A 21903-nucleotide genomic window follows, 5' to 3' on the forward strand; every position below is an offset into this window, starting at 1 on the left:
CAATACAGATTTTCAAAGCGAATTTGTTTGACATACACCATGGATTGGAATACGTTTTTATAGGTACAATAAGATAAACCTGAAGCGAAAGTAATAGAACTAATAATATTGATTATAATTATTATGAAAATAAAAATTGCAATAATAATACTTGATTTTGTCATTATTATCATTATTATTATCATATATTATTATGTTTACAATAAAAAGCATTATAATAATAGATCCAATATTGAAAACAACAACAGCAACATAAACATACAAACAATTTATCGATATGTCGCTTCATGTAAATTGATATACATGATACTAAATTATCACTTTTTGTTTTACATTTTGTTCAAACTGATATAATCACTATTTAAATGTATTCTCTTAGCTATTCTAATGTAAAAAATGCAATGGAGAATTAAAAATTATTTTTTTTATAAATTAATATTTTTTTATTTGGAAAATAGTCTATGGTAAAAATCGCTAAACAAGCAGTACACATGGAATAAAGTTAAATACAGTGATATATATTAATGATTTAAACCCCTACAGCGAAGCATATTAACTAAAAACTTTAAAAGCCAACGAATCTTTTAACTCACGACTTAAGAGATATTCAAAGAAATGAATATAGATACACGCTGCAAATAAACATCGCTCTTATTGGAACGGAGTCGGTTGTTGTCATTTTTCACAATTATTACGTGAAAAAAATGTTAACACGGAAATGTCTAAACAAAAGACAGTCATGATTGACATTGATTGTTTCTTTCTTTCGATGAAAATGGGAAATTTAGCAAAAAAGCGAGAAGATATTGAAGTTAAAAGTTAAATCCACGATCCACACAATTAATACACCCAACATAATGCAAATTCGTTATGTTATCGTTCTCACATATGTGCCGTCAAGCACGTTACAATAAAAAACATAAATTCCCGATAAACACTCGTTTAGATGATAAGACACAGTACATTAATCTATTTTGTTGCCGCTGCGAGATACTTTTTATTCTAGTTTACTCAAACATGTAGAATGCGTTCTTAAAAATGATCGTGAAGTTTCCATTCATTGTGTCTTTTTCGTGGCCCAAACTTTCGAACAGTGCGCAGCTTTGCTTGTCTTGGTCTAATTGTGCAATCCTGCACGCAGGCGCCACCTGGCGTAGACACTCTTGCGCGCAAATGATTTTAGATGTTACCATGGTGACGGTAGTGATGCGTTGACTCAACATGCCGATTCCAGTCACAACGCGGAAAGCTAAAATGTTTGACATTATATATATATATATATATATATATATATATATATATATATATATATATATATATATATATATATATATATATATCTATCTATATCTATATATATATATCTATATCTAATATATAATATATATCTATATATTGTGTGTGTGTCTTGTTCTGAGAAAACTGGGCATAATGCATGTGCGTAAAGTGTTGTCCCAGATTAGCCTGTGCAGTCCGCATAATCAGGGACGACACTTTCCGCTTAAACTAGATTATCGGTGAAAAGGGACTTTCTTTAAACGAAAAATACCACTAAAGCGGAAAGTGGCGTCCCTAATTAGCCTGCACAGGCTAATCTGGGATGACACTTTACGCACATGCATTATGCCCAGTTTTCTCAAAACAAGACTCATATATATATATATATATATATATATATATATATATATATATATATATATATATATATATATTGGTCGCAGCCAAGCGTATACGAATCTGATCATTTGATTCAGACATTTGTAAATAGCTAACACTTTAAATTCGCAAAACCTTCACATTCATCACCCAATCGCTTTGCTGCTATAGATACATAACTGACGACGTGTGCTTTGTCGCCGGTTTTGTAGCAAATAACAATCGTATCGCCCGTCCGTCAAACCACAATATTCATACTGGAATATCATACAAACAGACTTAACATTCTCATCCCATACTCTTTCTTAGATCTCCGTACAATCCTGCCATTTAGGTGCTCTTATTCTATGGACTTTGATCTTATTAAATGGACCAGTTTGGTCTTCCTTACAGGACCAGCATGAGTGACTCATATGTGTCAATCTTTGACATAATGTCATCACACTGTTAAAACGTCTATCGGCATAATTCTAAGAAGGTAAATGCAATAATAATGTATCGTAAACCATAATTTACATCGAAACCAAACAACGTTTTCCTCAGTGCGTTGTATCAATTCCTTCATATACTATGATAAGTAGAGAAACTCTACATTTACTTGGTTTCGTTTCGTAGCAATAATATAGAATCCACTGAAATAGAGATCAAATTAGTATCGTGATCCATTGACGTCTAAAAATACTGATCATATGAAGGAAAAAAAGTCATACATAATAAGAGGAAACTTATCTTACATATATATCTACTGTCTATATGATTATGTACAGCTACAAAAATATAATCTTATAATATTAATACAATTATCTAAGAACAAAACATCGCTGTGCAAGGAACCATGTCTGCTATATTACGTACGTGGAATTCTGGATTCTTTGTACCCCGTGACCGTGACCTCGCATACTTTCAGGGGATCGAGTTGGGGGTGTTTCTGTATTGTGACCTGTCTGACCACGCTCTGGTCCATAAGGCTCCATCTGGCGGTCTCGTTTTTGGACACAGTCACTATACCCTCGTTCTTGTACAACCCTTTCGTTCGTCCTTGGATTCTGAATGTTTGTTCTTCTGAACATTTTAAAAACAATGCATGAATGACATTCGACAAAACCGTATACATGTATGTAATATTACCACTCTCACGACTTGATTATAAATTCTCATTTACAATTTAAATCACTGTACTTTACAGAAAAAGCGAATTTGTTGCTAACGAACTAAAAGATACTCACCCAATTTATTGCACTATGTCGGTTTTGTACTTACGTGGAATTCCATGCAGTTGAAGAGCATCTTTATTGCCACTTCATAATCAAGAACTTCGAATTCCAATCGGATGAAATTTGAAATGCAAGTACTATGCTGAAAACGACATAAAACTCGGTTTCCTAATGTATAATTGCAGCAGCAAATTATCAAAACAATAAGTCAACCCTACATTTAGCAGCAATCGATCCATCTTACCATAGAAATCATTAATGTTATCAACTTAAATTGAATACAACAATAAATCCGCCCAGATACCCCTCCCAGTCTCTCTCCTGCACATTTATTCATCCATCCATTAATGTATCCATCTATCTAACAATCCATTAATCCATCTATCCATCGTTTATCAATCCAGCCAGATAGCCAGTAATTTATTTTTTAATGAACATATCAATTGTCAAAATTATGTTATATAAACTTTAAACAAGTAATAATACCAGTTCTGGGGAAAATATGCGTCCATAGGACAACGAATTGTTTGGTGCTGTGCTCCATAAAGTAATCCAGCGTCCGTCAGCTTTGCAAGTGATGGCCTTAACGCTGCCTGAGCGGTATAATTCGTGTATGTCTACCCCCGAAACCTGCACAACTTGTTGATAGGTAACCTGAAACAAAAATGATACATAGCGTTTGGGTATTTGGAATGTGTTGATAAAAGTATTTACAACTTTAGAATTTGAACCGCTATACATGGTCTGCGTACTGTAAGCAAATCAAACGTCTAATATAGTAACATGTTAACATTAAAAAACATGGTTTTCCTATATTTTTGTATCGAATTTTTAATAATGAATCATATATACTGCTGTATACACAATATTCGTAAAATTGGGGTTATTCACAAATGCTAAATGTCTTGTCAATCGATAGTAGCATTTTAAAGAACTGAACAAACCATGCATACTATTATTCACACTAAGACAGGGTTCGATTTTTTCAAAAAGTTATAGTTTATATACAGAATATATTATATGAACGGTACAAATTCAATAGTCACTATATCAGCATGCGTTTAGTCTGTCAATATATTGTCTTTTAATCAGTCAAAGCAATTGTACCTCTATGTATGGCTGGGTATCGTTAACTTGAGGCATCCAGGGAGAGCCGCCATTTTTGTGCATGATAAATTGCGCCCACTTTCTATTATTGGAAGAAAAAAAAGAACAGCTATACGTGTTTATGGAAATCGTAAAGCCTTATATATTGGAATACCAGGAACCACGAAAAATATAAGTAATCAAAGTTTGTAACGTGCGCGGAAAATAAGTATAACCTACTTTTTAATTGGATACGATACCAAAGCTATCGCGTGCTAATGTAATAGCTATCGCATCCGCATTCCCGCGTAATAGCTTTTGCCTGCGCATTTACTACTACCACATAAGCACGTAAAACTTCGGCGGCACGCATTTGACCGTCACGGAAATATGTAAGAGATATCGCGTGTGCATGTCCGAAAAATAGCTATCGTGTGCGTTTTTGCGATACTAGCGCGTGCCAACGTTATAGTAATTGCAGGAGCGAGTAGTATATATCGCATGCGGACTTAAAACAAACCGTTATTCCTTCATCAATGACATAAACTATTTCCTTTGCCACCTTATTCAACTGTTCGATTGGGCCTTCGTCAATTAGGTAAAAACAACCGCTAACCATTTTACAAGCTATCTCTCTTTGTGTATATTAGAAACAGAAACAGGAAAAGCTTTTAATGTATTGCATATGTATTGCAAAACTTGTTACAAATCTATAAACTACATATATGACTCAATTTTGATGACATTTGGTAAGAATGTTTATCCTAAAAATACATATGCTATGTTTAAATATTGATCACATCGGTCCATATTCTAGGTCACCAGGTAAAATGTTACAAAAACCTAGTATAATATGCTAGTATTTAGTTTTACTCAATATTGATGAAACTTGGCGGGAATGTTTATCTTGACGATACTTCAGTCAAGGTCGAATCCGGATGAAGTATTTCTATAATTTAGGTCATCAAGTCAAATATAAGGAAACCCATAAAACCACTCTATGTCACTGTTATCACTCTCCTGATTTGACATGTTCAGAATATTTACCTCGTTACAATCAATGACATGTTTGAATCGCGGTCAAGTGGGGTCAACAACTTTGTCACCAGGTCAATTCTTCGACAATTAGTATACTTTGAACGAAGGTGAACGCTTAAGGGCCATTATGGCCCATTTGCTATATGTGTGTACGAAAACGAAAGAAAAATCTATAGGGGTTCGAAAACTGGTTAATCAACGACATTCATATTAACACTTTAGAAGGAATATTGTGCTGATTTCGTCTAAAATAATGTTTAAAAAAAACAAATACAATACTCTGGCTGTTCGGAGGAAAATGCCTCAAGTCCTGACCCCCATTGAGATATTGCGGAAAATTCTGGAAAGAAAATAACAACAAATGTCATGCGCTGTACCGCATATGTCGTATCGAAATTATTTAAATGACTAAATTCGACTATATGAATAGTAGATAGTATATTTATATCAAGTAAAATCTAAATTATTGAGAAAGTCTGCAACTAGAAATTATTGTATACCTCGCACGTATTTGTTCGCGCACATGCGCAGTATAATATAATAGGAGCATATATAAATATTATATATATATATTATATTAGAGAAGAGAGAAGAGAGAGAGAGAGAGAGAGAGAGAGAGAGATACCGAGAGAGAGAGAGAGAGCAGAGAGAATAGCAGAGAGATGGAGCGACGATACGAGACATAGCTGCGCTCATATATAGCTCGATGAGATAAACGCGAGCGCGAGATATCGCTCTCGCGTCGCTCGTCGCTCTCATCTTCTCTCGCGCTCGATCGCGCTCTTCTCGCTTCGCGTTGCTTCCTCGGCCCGAGAGAGAGATATTATAAAACCCATTATTGGAAGGCAAGGTCTAAATAAAACAATCAATAACCAAAAAATCTGTTTCATATCATACTTTATATATTGAGTGTTTAATATATAATTAATGCAATTCAGACATCTTCTCGGATCAAAGGAAACATATCTTGTAGATAAGCATGTTTACATAGCTGTTGCTTCCCAAATAACCTGAGGGATTGTGCGATCATCACTACTTTTACGATAGAGGCAACCGCACCAGACTGCGTTGTTCTGTTAAGTACATGCAAGTTTACAATACGTAGAGACCATTAATTATCGATAAACATATGTGCGAGATCAAATGAAAACCATTATTAACTTTTAGTAATCATAATATACGAATATTGTAATTTGACAATGACAATAATAGTATTTGTATGCGTACTATATCTCAAAGTATGAACAAGTTGACAAAACATTTCCTAGCTCAGACGAAAGCATTGCCAACTGTATATGTACAAATGCTAAATGGGTATACCCGGAAGGATCGTCACTTCCTGTAGGATGTAATAATCCATCAGGTCGACTATCCATTCCGCTTCAACCGTTGTCGTTTGTGAACAGGTAGATGCGTTTCCATCAACAGCTAGGGTTGCCAATGCCTCGCCCGAGGTGTCAGTTTGGTTCACGGGCTTGTAGAGAGCAAGATGTGTGTCTGCAAACAAAGTCGGCCCTATATCCATCAGAGCACAGGCGTGTAATAAACTAAGAAATTATGTACGATAAACTTAAATGAAATAACTGTTTAATTTTTCGTTTATTGTAATAATGTGTTCGAAGCTACATGATATTTGAGTATAAATATATATAAATGATCAAATGTTTGAATTTGCAGCTATTTTGAAAAACATAATACAGGACTTAACATTGTATGTTTGAGAGGCTTGCTTTCAATATTATTTTTGTTCGAATGCATCAGTCAATTTACAGTAAAAAGCATAGTTGTTTATTTTTCTATATGCTCTTTTCCGACCCGAATTTTTCAGCTCAGGTGTCTTACTAAGGTTTAGACCTTTTTGACCTCTGGTAATGTCCAATGAAATGTCGATAAAGTTTCCAATCAATATACCCTAATGAATAAATTACATTTTCGCATTTGTCATTTTTTCATAAACTCAGCACAATATTAATAGTTACATGGTTAGTTACTGACCCGATACGGAATATACGGTTCTTTGGAAAACCATATCGGGGCGAGACCAAAGGTCAGTAGCTAACCATGTATCGATTATATCAGGCCAACTACTTTCCATCTCATCAAATTAACAGATACGAACAATGTTTGTTTATAACTAGTATTATCGAAAATGTTAAATTCAAGAACATTATATAACAATAACAATTTTGAATGTTTCTACTGCCCCATATAGTCTAATGACACCATATAGTCTACTGACAACATATGGTCGACTGACACCATATAGTCTACTGACAGCATGTGACACCATAAAGTCTACTGACGCCATATAGAATATATGGGGTTTGCATGTGACGTCAAGCAGCACATGAGAGAAGAGTATTTTGTAGATTGCGTGATATAAACGGGTATTAATATTGTGATCAAGTGAATAAATGCTTGACGATCTATGTTATTGAGTGCAACGTAAAAGATGTTCACTGTTGGATGATTCCTATTTGTGTGCAGACATGTTTAAAAGACAAGTAGACAACGTTTTTGGCTGCGAGTTATACACGTGTAAACGCGTCGTGCATTATGCTGCGTAATGAAAAATGTGAATATATATATAGTATATACTGCATTTGTGTTGTTCCCTATAAAACCTTACTTTCATATACAAATAAATCTATGATATCGTTTTTATGTATACATTAAGCTGCACTGCAGTTATGTGATATGGGTACACTTAATTTGAACGCAAAATATTCCATTCAGCAGAATTTCAGGATCACTTCTCTGATTGTATTTCTAGTAAATCTACGATTTGACATTATGTGGACTATCGATATAACTAAGTTCATGCTAATAGCTTTTGTTGTTTTCAAGACATTCAATAGCTCGACCAAAATATCGTGATTGAAAGTAATCAATGAGGTTATGTAAATTATATCAAAATAAGCACTACAGGTAAATGGTGTATATATTTATATATGAAAAAATACCGGGAAAGTATTATGAGCCATGTAAAGAGAAAACTAGAGTTACAAGATGAGCACATACACGTGTCGTTCGTATGACTTCATATGAAAAATATGTCCTATTTCTTTAACGATTTGTCTGAGTAATACAAAAAGAGAGGGTGTACATAAATCATATAAGCAGATATAAGTGACATAACGTTACATGAAATATAATTAATTGGCTTAATAACTATAAAATAATGCGCATATTTGTAATAATTTAAACGAATTAATTGTTAAACGTCGGAAAAATATTATTTAGAAGTACACATTTAGTATTTTCATTTTTTAATGAACTGTATGTACTGTGTCCGTTCTATTTTAACAATCTACGCCGAATAAATATTTTGAATAAATGTCTTGTTGTTAATAGTAGGGGTGGAAACGGTTAATCGGCTAACCGGTTATCCGTTTCTTTATGAGGTTGACCGATTACAAAATTAATATTCGGTTACTCTTGCAGAAAACGCATTTTTTTGTTGAACGCAATAAATGCTCAAATCGTTAGCACCTTTTCAGTTTCAATCAGCACACACCAGTGATAGTGTTCATCTGTATGAGAAACATAAATAGACTACAACAGAATTAATGTAGTGATTGACTTAAAGGTGATAGTAATCTTGAATAGTTATTTTCGGATATGTTCGTCCCACTGTTTGTTTATGTTTATGTGAGCACTGGAACTCTTGATAGAAACTATTGAAGCTCATCAGTAACTATTTAAACGTTTTGTTATATTGTTATGTCTGGTTATATAATTTTGTATATGTAGTAAGGATGTCATATTAAACACGGCGTTGCTAAGAAAATTAACTTGACGCAGCTAACCAAACCCCCGTACAACAAAATAATGACATCCTTCAATGCGCTCGATGGAGTCTAAATCATAACCCACAAACTAAGTCAAGCAGAGCCATTTCAATAACTCGCGCAAGTAAACAAGTTCACTTAGTATCCCATTAGCATTACCACGCTTTGTTTTATTATTCCCGAAGCGTAAAAACGCTTCATTTATTATTACATGAACACATATTTTGAGAGAGCGAAAGTAATAAAATATTATTTTTTTTAACAAGCATCATATATTTCCCATTAAGATGAAAAACGCTTCATTTATTATTTACTATCCCTTGATCAAAATCACGTTTCATGTAGTATGCCATTAGCAAACGGACTAACGCTGAATTTTAAATACCACGCTTTTAAGAATGTTTACGCGTTTCCAAAACACGAAAACCTGTTGGGAAAACATAAATATTCAGGCCAGTGATTTTATAATAAATAATGCGTATATTTAATGTAATGTGACTTGTCATAACGTTACTCATTCTCGTTTCATGTAAGACAATACGTGCATTCAAAAGTAATCGTTCCCCTAACAATCCTAATTGAACGGCGTCATATGAAAATGGGCCATATCGATGGTCCCAATTCAAAATGCCGAACTTACAAAAACACAAGTTTTCAAGAGACGTATTTTTGTTAAACATTTCTTGCACAAAATCAAATAAATATTATTTTTAACATTTTTAAAAGTGTCTCGTGATAGAGCATGTTCGTATGGAATTAATTTGACGTTAAGTTAATAAATCTGCTGTAAAATGTATCTTCGTCATTTAGACTTGCATTTATGTGATGTTTCGGCAAATTGGACAGCTAATTGTAATAGATATCGTTTCAATAGAATAAATTATTCCACTGTTTTCCATTAGATATAGCAAAGCAATGCGTGTTTTTCTGTTTTACACGGTGGCACAGAGGTGACAACCGCAATTCTTTATTTATATTGTGGCCTCAGCTTAGTAACTTGTGGGAACAACTTATAAAGTTGAGGGAACAACTTCATAAGTTGTGGCTTCAACTTAATAACTTGTGGAAACAACTTTTAAAATAACTTGTGGAAACAGCTAAGTACGTTGTCCCCACAACTTATTAAGTTGAGACCTCAGCTTAGTAACTTGTGGCCACAACTTCCTTACTTGTTCCCAAAACTTTAAGTTGAAGCCTCAACTTTGTAATTTGTTCATTTAACTTACTAAGTTATTCCTTCAACTTAATAACTTGCGGGAACAACTTTGCAAGTTGAGGCCTCAACTTAGAAACTTGTGGAGACAACTTCATAACTTGTTCCCACAACTTATTAGTTGTTGCCTCAACTAAATAACTTGTGGGACCTACTAAGTTGAGGCCACTACTTTAAGTTTAACCAATCAGATCGGCGTTTCATCTTTACCGTTTTATCACAATTAGTACCCCTTATACTACTAGGTGCTCGGGTTCGAGCGCCGGTCTGAGCACTATCCCTGTAAGCTATAGATCCCCGATTCGAACCCTGTCTGAGCACATGCCATGTAAGCCATGGATCCCAGATCTGAGACCCTATCTGAGCAATCGCCAAGTTAGCGACTGGGCTCAGGGTTCGAACGCTGGTGTGAAAACTAGCCACATAAGCGACGGATTCCGGTTTCGAATCCAGGCCTGATAGCTCCCTTTTTGAACGATGGGTCTTTGGGTTTTAGCCCCAGTCCAAGGACTTTCCCTGTAAGCGACTGGGACCCCAGTCTGAGCATTCGCACTCTACGTAACGGGTCCCGGTTTGGAGGCCCTGCCCGAGCACTCATCCTGTATGCTATGGGCCCCGGGCTAAAATCCCGGCTAAGTACTTACCATTTAAGCGAACGGACCCTGATCCAAGTCATAGTCTAAGCGCCGGACCCGAAAAATGCGGGATTTATAGTTACAGGGCTAGTGCTCAGACCGGCGCTCGAACCCGAACACCCATCGCTTGCAAGGCGAGCTCTTATTCCGGGACTCGAAACCAGGAAATGTTGCTTACGGAGCTAGTGCTCATTTCGGCAACCGGTCGCTTAGAAGGCGAGTGCTCAGTATGGTATGTTAGCGACGGCTGTTTGGTTCGAGTCCCTGTGTGAACCCGTAGCTTTCGGTGCGAGTGCTCAGACTGAGGTTCGCAAACGGGATCCTTCCCTTACTGGGCAAGTGGTAAGACACAGGCTTGAACCCGGGATCCATAGCTTTCAGGGCTAGTACTCAGACTGGGGCTCGAAGCCGGGACCTGTCACTGTTGGTGCACCGAGGCTCGATCTAGAGACCCAAAGCTTTCAGGGCTAATGCTCCACCGTGATTCAAACCCAGGGACCGCCGAAAACTTAGGCATCTAGCTCTCCCCACGTAAACGATGGTTCCCGGGATCGAGCCCCGGTCAGAGCAATCGCCCTTTACAAGAAGGGTCCCGGGTTCGAATCCAAAATTCATGGACCATTCTCTTATGAAGCGAGTGCTTCGGGACTCGAAACCGGGATCCGACGCTTACGTTGCTAGTTCTCAGACCAGGGATGGAATCCTGAACCCAGTCGCTAACAAGGCAAGTGCTCAAACAGGGGCTCAATCCTGGGATCCATAGCTTCGTCAATTTACCTTAAACATACATGGCTATATTGATACTTAAATAATAAAATTAGCGCGCAAAATGCCGAAGTTACAATTTTTTGCAGCTTCGTCATTTTGACTTCATTCAATTGCGGTTCGTCATTTCATCACATGACTTTTTTGAGCTGTTGCGATTGGTTAACTAGTTCGTTATTTTGGGGGTATATGCGCATTGATTTCCCGCTTTGCACAGTATCAAAATCGCGAAATGCCAAAAAATGTAGGTTCGGCATTTTGAATTGGGACCATCGATATGCTATATGCGGCCAGCGTTGCTGCAGAGAAGCCTGCACAGTCACGCAAGGTCTCGTGGTCTCATTGGCGTTAATTGGTCTGGAGCTACATATGTCGAATAAGACACATTTTCGCATGACGCGGATCAAGTAATACTCAGTACGTTTGTGTACTATAGTCAATGACATAGTTAAGTATAGCACTGCACTTTGGTGTTATCGCAACGAAAGTCAACTATTATAAATAAAAATAAGTTGCATTTATATATCATCATGATAGTTCTCCTTTTCCTTTTCCTAATTATCATCAATTGCAGCAGTGTGATGATTATCAATATCATCATCATTAGCAGCAGTACCAACATCAGCAGCAGTACCAGCATCAGTGGCATGTCACTGCATTTCAGTATTATTATAACCACAATTGCATCATACCCCTGTGATCAATATCATACTATTGTGTAATTTAAAAAGGGACGTGTTCGCAGATGTTCACATTATTTGAAGTGTGTAATTAAAAGCCTTTAACAGCTAGATTTGAACATCGGTGCTACAGAACTCCGGTATAAAAACAAAGACACAATTTATAAACGAAAATCAAAGAAAAGTATCTGCTTAACGAAAATCCAGTGTATGTTGAAATTTCGTCCCTGATTAGCCTTTACGGACTGCACAGGCTAATCTTGGACGACACTGTACGAACATGCCTGGATTTCTCACAACGCACAAGTAATTAGGCTGCAAGACAATCAACAAGACAGAGTATATTTGCAGATACATGTAATTGTTTATAAACGTCAAAGACCTATACAATACATGCTTTATAGGTCTTTGTAAAAGTATACGTTTTTCGGATGCTTTTTTAAAATGTGGTACAAAGGCAGTCGGTTAACCGGTTAATCGCTCCAATATCGAAACAGGTTAACCGGTGACGGATTTGCTTTGGTTTGCCATCCCTAGTAAATAGTATATTAAAGTCATTTCATTTTATTCTTGTAGATGGCATATTAAAAAAGGGTTAAGATAATCTGAAACTATTGATGGTCGTTTCTATTAAAATAATGGTAAGTCAAAAATATGTGTTATGTTCTGTTATGTTGTATAACGATCGTCAATAGATACTAAGATTAAAATAAATTTAGTAAACTATTATCAAATCATGCACGTTTGTAAATTAACAGATAATTAATATTCCTAATTGAAAATGACCTTAGGTAAAGTTTTTATAAGTTTGTATAATATATTGTATTATTGCAACAATAAATGCAAACACGTTAATGACACAATATGTTTTAATTGAATTAAATCATCTCTTTGATCTGTTCGCCATGTTATTTGCAATCGTGGCTGGGCTATACGTATTAAATGAATTATTTTCCTGCATTCAAATAAAGAATGAGCAAACTTTGGATGTTTATATTGCGGTATGGTATGTAGGAGACGTCTGATACTTGTTTTATAAACTTAATTAATAAATTTAGACTACTGATTACGAAAAAGATAAGACAGTATTGATAATTTTCAAAAACAATCGATAAGAAAGGCGTCTGCAATGCTTTTATTTCAGAATCTGGAAAAAGTGTTTTGCTAACATAGCGCTCGAAATGCGCCTCTTTTGATACAAGTTTATTATTCGAAAAACAAAACAATACAAACATGTAATGACATTTGAAAAACCACAAAGCTTGGATCAAGTTACTGTAAGGACTTTGTAGCACGCGATCAAACGACGAACTAGCTGACTTGCATTTACTTCACGATATTTGCCGAACACAGTTTATATCCAAATAACATGCGTGCATAAATAACTTAAACATTAGCCCTTGCTCCTTTTCCGCCTCAGCCATCTGACATCCATCCAACATCCGTTACCTATATCATTTTTAGTTGTTCGCTTGCGTTTCCAGACAATTTTCTTAACTACGATGAACCTGATAACTTCCGCATCTGCCGCATCCGCGCCGAGAAAGAATTGCATACTTTATGCCCGATGTTTGAGTTCTTCAACTATGTTTATTCACAAATAGAAACATAATCGTGTTGAATGGAATATTTGCGAACGTAGCGTATATAGAAAAGAATTAAAAAAAAACATGTTAGAAATATAGGTGTCGCGGAAGAGAATGTTTATAAATGATTGAAATAGTCCACTATCTGCTGCGTCTCAATCACGTGGTTTGTTTGCTCAGCACATGTCTTTCATAATTTGATGATTTTAATAGATGACGGAAAATAAAACTAGTGCTGATGAACAAGTATAGTGTTATATCGAGAGTCCAATACACTATTACGCGTCTGTTGCGTAACCTCGTTGATAGTGCTTACTACTACAGAGAGGTTACATTTGATATGTCTTGGAAACGTTCTTTTGTTCTCAACAGGTAGCGGCGATATCTCATGTATTCTCAATTGCACTGGTGATAACAACGCAATAGTATAAGGTTAAGCGTGTTTATATTCACAGTGCTCAATTTATGAAACGTTGAACAGAAGTTGCGAAAATACAGACTTTATATTAAAGTTTGATTTTTTTTTCTTAATAATTAAATTGAAAACAAAAGTTAAACTATTGTGTGTTTTCACTTGTTAGTGGCATATTTACCGTATGGAATGTGTGTTATCATAGTCAAACCACATATTAGTGTTAGTAGATACAAATTATACAACGGAAGCTATATGTATCCTCACTTGATTTATTATATTTTTATTTATCCACCAATGGAACATATCGTATGTTAATATTTAACACGCAGTTTTTTTTTTCGAAACATTCAAATCACACATTCATATCCGCGTCATGCGAAAATTGGGCTTAAAGCGTTTCGGTCAGCGTAGCTCAAGTCCAGCCTGTGCATTTGCGTAGTCTGGTCAGAGGCGATGCTGTCCGCTATAAAATCACTGAAGGTGTTATGGTCTCATTATGCATCTTCTGACCAGACTGAGAGATGCGCAGGTTCGGTGGGCTACAGCTATGACGGACGCGTATGGCATAAGACCCATTTTCGCATGACGCGGTTTAAAAAAAATCTCACTGCGAGTTGTAAATGGCATATTTTAGCAAAATGCATTTCAATATAAACTTGCATTCAAAAAAGCAAATACAGCAAACTGGCAAATAAGGGTAGCCTATTCTGGCGTTTAAAAACGATTTCCAGACGTGCTGACCGAGTACATTTGTGGTTAGATAATTAAATGATTTCCTCTTAACGTGACACTACTATTTCGGTAGTGTTTTATTTTTCTTCTCATCTTGAAAGCAAAACTGTGTTTATCGATATTCATGTATGTCTTCCCCTGACGATTTAGATACCGAGTACAGACCCTGAAATTCTGCGAGAGGGATTTTAACGCATAACTGTAACTGGGCCACAATTTGTGTGTATGTATCGTTTGAACATGCAGAGAGTACATGTATTCCGGAATTCCGTACATGGAACAGTGTTACATCCTTTACGCTGCGCACAGACACAGTGATGCAGCCAAACTTCAGGCGACTTCTTTAAAATCAGCCTATACAATATTCGAATGTATTCATCCGTGCCTGATGGCGTTTTGTAGAGGTCATTTAAGTAGAAAAGCTGAGTAAAACAGCTATGCCGAAAAAGCGCACGAGTGTTCTATACAAATGTTAAGGTAAGAGACTGGTTGACACTTTGTGAACTACTAGGGTAACAATTTATACATCAACAACAAAGTAAGGGTAAACATGTTGTCTTTATGACAACCTAATTCGTGAGTAAACTATACTGCTTACAGATGTATTTATTATTTATTTTCACCAATTATCTTTTAGTATATTTTGAATTGTATATGGTTTTAAAAAAAAAGTTTTGTAAAGGGAATTTTTATCATGAAATTATATTCTTAGGTATTCGATATTCCAACAAGAATTCATTTAATATGATAGTGATTGCAAATTTAATTTTATATTAACTGGTTCTTATTATACCATTTTCATCATATTTTTAATTCTTTCAGAACGTCAAAAAAAGAGAAAAGTTGTTGTCATTTTGTCTGAGTTATCTCTATAACATAACAATGAGGATAACCAATGCATACACATCTCGACCTGTGAGTTAAGACACAGTCTTTATAACTTTGAATGGGTTGTGTTCATGTCAAACTTGCGATTTAAAAAGCTATAAAATAATTTTTAAAAATGAGTTGCATCTAAGATTATGAAACAGCGAACAACTTCAGTGCCTTCAGCGTTTTGATTATACAACTGCCATGTTATTATCACATATAATTTGCTGATAGCAAAGAATATTCATTTCTAAATTTCAAAGAAGCATTTGACTCTTGTGGTCTTGTATACAAATAGCTCATTCTGGCATTTAAAGTACTCATATAACCAGCCATGCTGACCTTGCCTTAACATTTATACCCTGCTAGATTGATGGTATTATGTTTTAAGTCTGCACATATTTATCATTTTGCAGTGAGAGACCGCTAAGTGATATGAATTATATACAATATACGTGTCATCATTATGCATTATGTGATTTTTCAAATTTGAGACTAAAGACATGTGCATCTAAATGAGCTGGTATCGCCATTGTCAAAAGCAATGTGCGTTTAAAAAATGCAGTATTAATACAGTTTCAACACGACGGACAAGTCGGATACTGCCAGAATTAGTTTAGATTTGTCCGGCGTCTTTTGAAATCTTAAACAATAAATTGCAGATGTTTAATTAACCATTTATTTAATTTTCGACGTTGTAGAGGAAATACACAAGTATAGCCCCACACACTGTTTGCTAATCCTACACCATACTGTTTGCTTATCCCACACCGTTCTGTTTGCCATGCAGTCCTAACTCGCTATATATTGTAGCCGTCATTACGCAAAAAGATCACATTGTTTTGCGAGAAATCAATGCCAAAAACACAACAACAATTGCGAACAAAATGAAATCATAATCACAAATGCCATTCTAATGATCCAATTATGGTTCTAACATACATCAGCCCTGATGATTTTAAAGTTACATGATACGCACGTTTGTTTTGGAAATAACAATCTTAAAGTACTACATGGCCCATATAATGTGTGACATAAATATACAACACAGCTCGCACGCACACACGCACTGTGAATTTATTTACATTGCATGGTCCCGATATAATGCATGTGTAACACCAAGCTTTGGTATTCAACTATTTTGATTATCTAAACGCCAGTTGTAAAATTTTCAATATATTTTTTCGGAATAGTTGGATAGGGCTGTTTGACTTATATCAACTTTAACTGGAACTATAAATGAACGATTAAAATAATATTTTTCTCATTATACCCTTGTAGAAATATTTATGGAATTATCATGACAAACAATTGAATGTGAAAAAACATTCCTGCAAATAAGCACCATTATTTAAATAAAATCAAATTTCAGACCAGTGTTCATTTGTCTCCTTGTTAATTTATTTTTGCAAATCCATGTGAAATGTCTTTTATAAATATTGCTATTTTAGTATTAATATTATAAGTATTTTAGTATTGATGCATTACCCCGCCCAAAACGTTCTCTACAAAGGCGAAAACTATAAACAGCAATATACAGCTACACAGTAATATATAGCTACACGGTAATATACAGCTACACAGTAATATACAGCTACACAGTAATATACAGCTACACGGTAATATACAGCTACACAGTAATATACAGCTTCACAGTAATATACAGCTACACAGTAATATACAGCTACACAGTAATATACAGCTACACAGTAATATACAGCCACACAGTAATATACAGCTACACAGTAATATACAGCTACACAGTAATATACAGCTAAACAGTAATATACAGCTACACAGTAATATACAGCTACACAGTAATATACAGCTACACAGTAATATACAGCTTCACAGTAATATACAGCTACACAGTAATAAACAGCTACACAGTAATATACAGCTTCACAGTAATATACAGCTACACAGTAATATACAGCTACACAGTAATATACAGCTATACAGTAATATACAGCTACACAGTAATATACAGCTACATATAAGACATTACTAAATCTAATTGTTTTAAAAGAGACATACATCGATCAAGACCCAAACTGAAATTACGAATCGTCAATATTTATTTAAAGTTGTTCAGCTATTTTTATTTACCAATAAATAAGTAAATTTACAAATAATTAAAGGCATGGCACAAAGATGCATTGTCTTACTTTTCGTTATAAGATTGATGAATATACATTGTATTGTTAGATACCTGAAAATGCAACCCTGAACGAATAAACTTAAACATAAATATACAACACCATAACGAAACAAAATCCAAGTTCATTATTATATTCAAGGAATATCCATTTATCAATCTAGGCTATTCGTTATTCGAGCTAGACTTACTTAATATCTAAATTGAACTTTAAATTAAGCTTAAATTACAACCAGCTTGTCAGTTCGTATTTTATCTTCAAATAAGACCGGAAAAGATCGAATTCAGAGATCATATTCTAACGTTTCGCGAAAGCATAAAATAACACATTGCTACTAGAATCACGAACATGTTTATATTAATATTTAAATGGGAAGGTCCATATGCTCATTTAGTTATTTTAATAAACAAACATTCATGGCATCGAAAATATATTTATTTTCATCACGGATTACACTCATGCAATTTACTTTTTAATATGGAAATTTTCAGCATTATCTGAACGTGTTCCACGAACACTATATACCCAGTTTCTTATCACTTATATTGAAAAATATCCCAATTTTTGTATAACCTTAAAATGACGGTATAAAATATAAGTTTTTAAAACCGAACAAATATCATTTTGTATTGGTATATTTTACAGATTAACAGATTAATTAACCGCCCTTGCAAATGTTATATTTTATGAATTTTTAAAATTTGCCGTTCTTAATATTCTTTTTAGACTCAATGCTAAATCTTTTGACCGATTTCATAGAATAAAACCAGGCGCGGGCTGCATTAAAAATTTGATATGATTATTTCATTAAAATCGCGCATATTTCCGCGAACCATTACTATTGTTTTAATGTCCCGGTGCAGCTATATTGCCCATTCGCGTATGTCGTTTTTCTTGGGTTGACATACAAAAATGCGACAACGTCGATTCAAATCCCGTGCACTTATTTTAAATAGTTTCGATATTTTTTTAAAATATAAAAATGTTAAATCCATTACAATGAATCATTTTAACCCTTAAAGCGCTGGAGCTGAATTTTAAAGGCCTTTGCAAACAGTTTGGATCCAGATGAGACGCCACAGAACGTGGCGTCTCATCAGGATCCAAACTGTTTGCTATTCTGATAGTATTCTTTGAAAAAAAATCGAAGAAAATGCTAATTTTAGAAATTCTGCAGACGACATTTTAGCAGACGACAAATTTCCCAGCATGCAAAGGGTTAAGAAGGTAGTGAAGTAAAAAGAATTCATATTCTCTGCAAAGCGCACAACAATCTTCGATTCAAGTTAAATAACGGAGAGCGTAAACCTTAAACAACTGTTTGTGTAAAAAAATGGCCACGGCAAAGTGTCTCTCATATTATTGAAGTTATCTCGTTAATATCTAAGGTAACACTATTTGGTTCGATTCGCAGCACTCTGTAATTTGTTTACGAGAAACTATTAACACGGTAAATAACCATTACTTCATGGCAAAATATGTGACTTGAAATGTTCAAGAGAGGCGAGTGAAATCGTACTGAACTCGAAGTTTTAACTGATCGAAAGAAGAGAGAGAATTTATAAAATATTAACAGGCTACGCTTAAGATTTATCATTTTGTTCGACCACTTCTGTAAAGGCGAATATTGGATAAATAACTGAGAAATAAGCACCCTAGAGTACTTTGTATAAGTGAGTTCATTAAAGATGAAATTATAATTGCCAAACAACTTGCGTTACCTTTTATTTTTAAAACTTAACCGAAAAGTAAAATCTATTATATTTATATAAATAAAGTAAATGTTCTCTAACCTGTTTCAGCCATTACGTATTTTAGTGCCCCTGAAGTGACGAGTAGTCCAACAATCAACAGGTGTAGTTGAAAATTGTACTCAGCCATGCTTTCAGTTTAGATTTTTAAACGTCCGTTCTTTGTGGTTGCAAAATCAGTATGAGCAATATATTTGTTGTAGCATTATCGGAAAGAGATTGAAATCTTGGATATGCATTTATTATTTAAACATTCGCGACGCAATTGATCCTGATTGAATCCATTCCACTTAACATAACGACACATAAGCTGTACACAGATGGCTCTGTGTATTTCAGGAATATCATTAATTTTGCATGGTCTTGATCAAAACCGGAGATATTGCCTCTTCAAAATGTTCTCATCTGACGATCAAAATAATTTATCTTCTGAACAGCGAAGCGTAATACCACGCACTGTAGTACAATAAGCAAGCAATGTCAATGAACAAACAAACTTCTAAGTGTTAAGACTAGTAAATGGTCTATGCTTTTGAGTTTTACATCGTTTTTAAAACAAACTCGAGTTTCGAGATACTTTTATAAAGCAAAACTCTTTTATTTTCAGTCGAAACATAGTGTTTTGTGCATGGTTGTCAACAATTATTGTAAAGAAGCAAACGACAACAGTATGTAAGATTTGTCAACGTCTTTTAAAACCGATGTAGTCAGACGTATGCAGACGTTGTAAGTGAACAACGTTTCTTATATGAATCTTAATTCTTACATACATAAAACAACAGCAAAACACACATCCGCATTAAACGAACCAATAAACAACACCACATGAAGTCAGTACATCTTTCATGTATTCATTTTATTCGAAATAAATAAATAAAATGTTTAAAGGCGACATTAATTAAAATACGATAAAATGGATACGTTTATCAAACGGGTCATTAAATGACATCAAATAATAATGCCTAATCGCAGTTTATGCGATGTGCTAACTTTTGAAATTAAAAGCACGTAAAGCGCCAATCAATTTAATTGTATGAAGATGCTGTTTTAAAACTTTTAACAATTACTTTCCTGCAATTGTGCCCTGATCAGAAATATGACAACCATAAACATTTATCTTTAGAATAAGTAGGGAAAAACATTTTCGTTTAAACACGTAAAACAGCGTAATGGTGCAAGTTTGTATAAAGACAAAATAAAACAAGGGCAGTTTGTAAAACATGCATGCCCCCATATAGGCTGTCAGTTGTAGTGGCAGCCATTGTGTGAATACGTTTTTGTCACTGTGACCTTGACCTTTGACCTAGTGACCTGAAAATCAATAGGGGTCATCTGCCAATCATGATCAATGTACCTATGAAGTTTCAGGATCCTAGGCCAAATTATTCCTGAGTTATCATCAGGAAACTATTTTACTGTTTCGAGTCACTGTGACCTTGACATTTGACCTAGTGACTTGAAAATCAATAGGGGTCATTTGAAAGTCATGATCAATGTTCCTATGAAGTTTCATGATCCTAGGCATAATTATTCTTGAGTAACCATCCGGAAACCATTTTACTGTTTCGAGTTGCTGAGACCTTTACCTTTGATCTTGTGACATGAAAATCAATAGGGTTCATCTGCCAGTCATGATCAATGTACCTATGAATTTTTATGATCCTAGGCGTAAACATTCTTGAGTTATCATCCGGAAACCATTTTACTGTTTCCAGTCACTGTGACCTTGACCTTTGACCTAGTGGCCTGAAAATCAATAGAGGTCAGTTGCCAGTGATGACCAATGTACCTATGAAGTTTCATGATCCTAGGCGTAAGCATTCTTGAGTTATCATCCGGAAACCATTTTACTATTTCGACTCACTTTGACCTTGGCCCTTGACCTAGTGACCTGAAAATCAATAGGATTCATCTGCCAGTCATGATCAATGTACCTATGAAGTTTCATGATCCTAGGCGTAAGCATTCTTGAGTTATCATCCGGAAACCATTTTACTATTTCGAGTCACTGTGACATTGATCTTTGACCTAGTGACCTGACAATCAATAGGGTTCATCAGCCAGTCATGATCAATGTATCTATGAATTTTCATGATCCTAGGCCTGAGCATTCGTGAGTTATCATCCGGAAACCATTCTACTATTTCTAGTCACTGTGACCTTGGCCTTTGACCTAGTGACCTGAAAATCAATAGGGGTCATCTGCCAGTCATGATCAATGTACCTATGAAGTTTCATTATCCTAGGCCTAAGCGTTCTTTAGTTATCATCCGGAAACCATCTGGTGGAGGGACCGACCGACGGACGGACGG

The 21903-nt window shown here is 35.1% G+C and overlaps 1 protein-coding gene across 2 annotated transcripts in view; it reads right to left on the reverse strand.

Moving 5' to 3' along the window:
- Positions 1 to 682: 682 nt before the first annotated feature.
- The window catches only part of LOC127851406 (uncharacterized), a 38187-nt gene continuing 16966 nt past the window's right edge, over positions 683 to 21903 (reverse strand). The window contains exons 1-8 of one of the 2 annotated variants that reach the window (XM_052385176.1): positions 19634 to 19783; positions 6315 to 6491; positions 5274 to 5334; positions 3978 to 4059; positions 3357 to 3524; positions 2917 to 3012; positions 2512 to 2718; positions 683 to 1249 (exon numbers count right to left, since the gene is read on the reverse strand). In XM_052385176.1, the coding sequence (XP_052241136.1) occupies positions 2659 to 2718; positions 2917 to 3012; positions 3357 to 3524; positions 3978 to 4059; positions 5274 to 5334; positions 6315 to 6491; positions 19634 to 19721 (732 nt within the window). In that variant the 5' untranslated portion in view covers positions 19722 to 19783 and the 3' untranslated portion in view covers positions 683 to 1249; positions 2512 to 2658. Of the gene's footprint in view, positions 1250 to 2511; positions 2719 to 2916; positions 3013 to 3356; positions 3525 to 3977; positions 4060 to 5273; positions 5335 to 6314; positions 6492 to 19633; positions 19784 to 21903 lie in introns of those variants that run through there. The other variant, XM_052385177.1, reaches the window with a different exon arrangement.

Source organism: Dreissena polymorpha, chromosome 11 (genome assembly GCF_020536995.1).
Source record: "Dreissena polymorpha isolate Duluth1 chromosome 11, UMN_Dpol_1.0, whole genome shotgun sequence".
NCBI lineage: Eukaryota > Metazoa > Mollusca > Bivalvia > Myida > Dreissenidae > Dreissena > Dreissena polymorpha.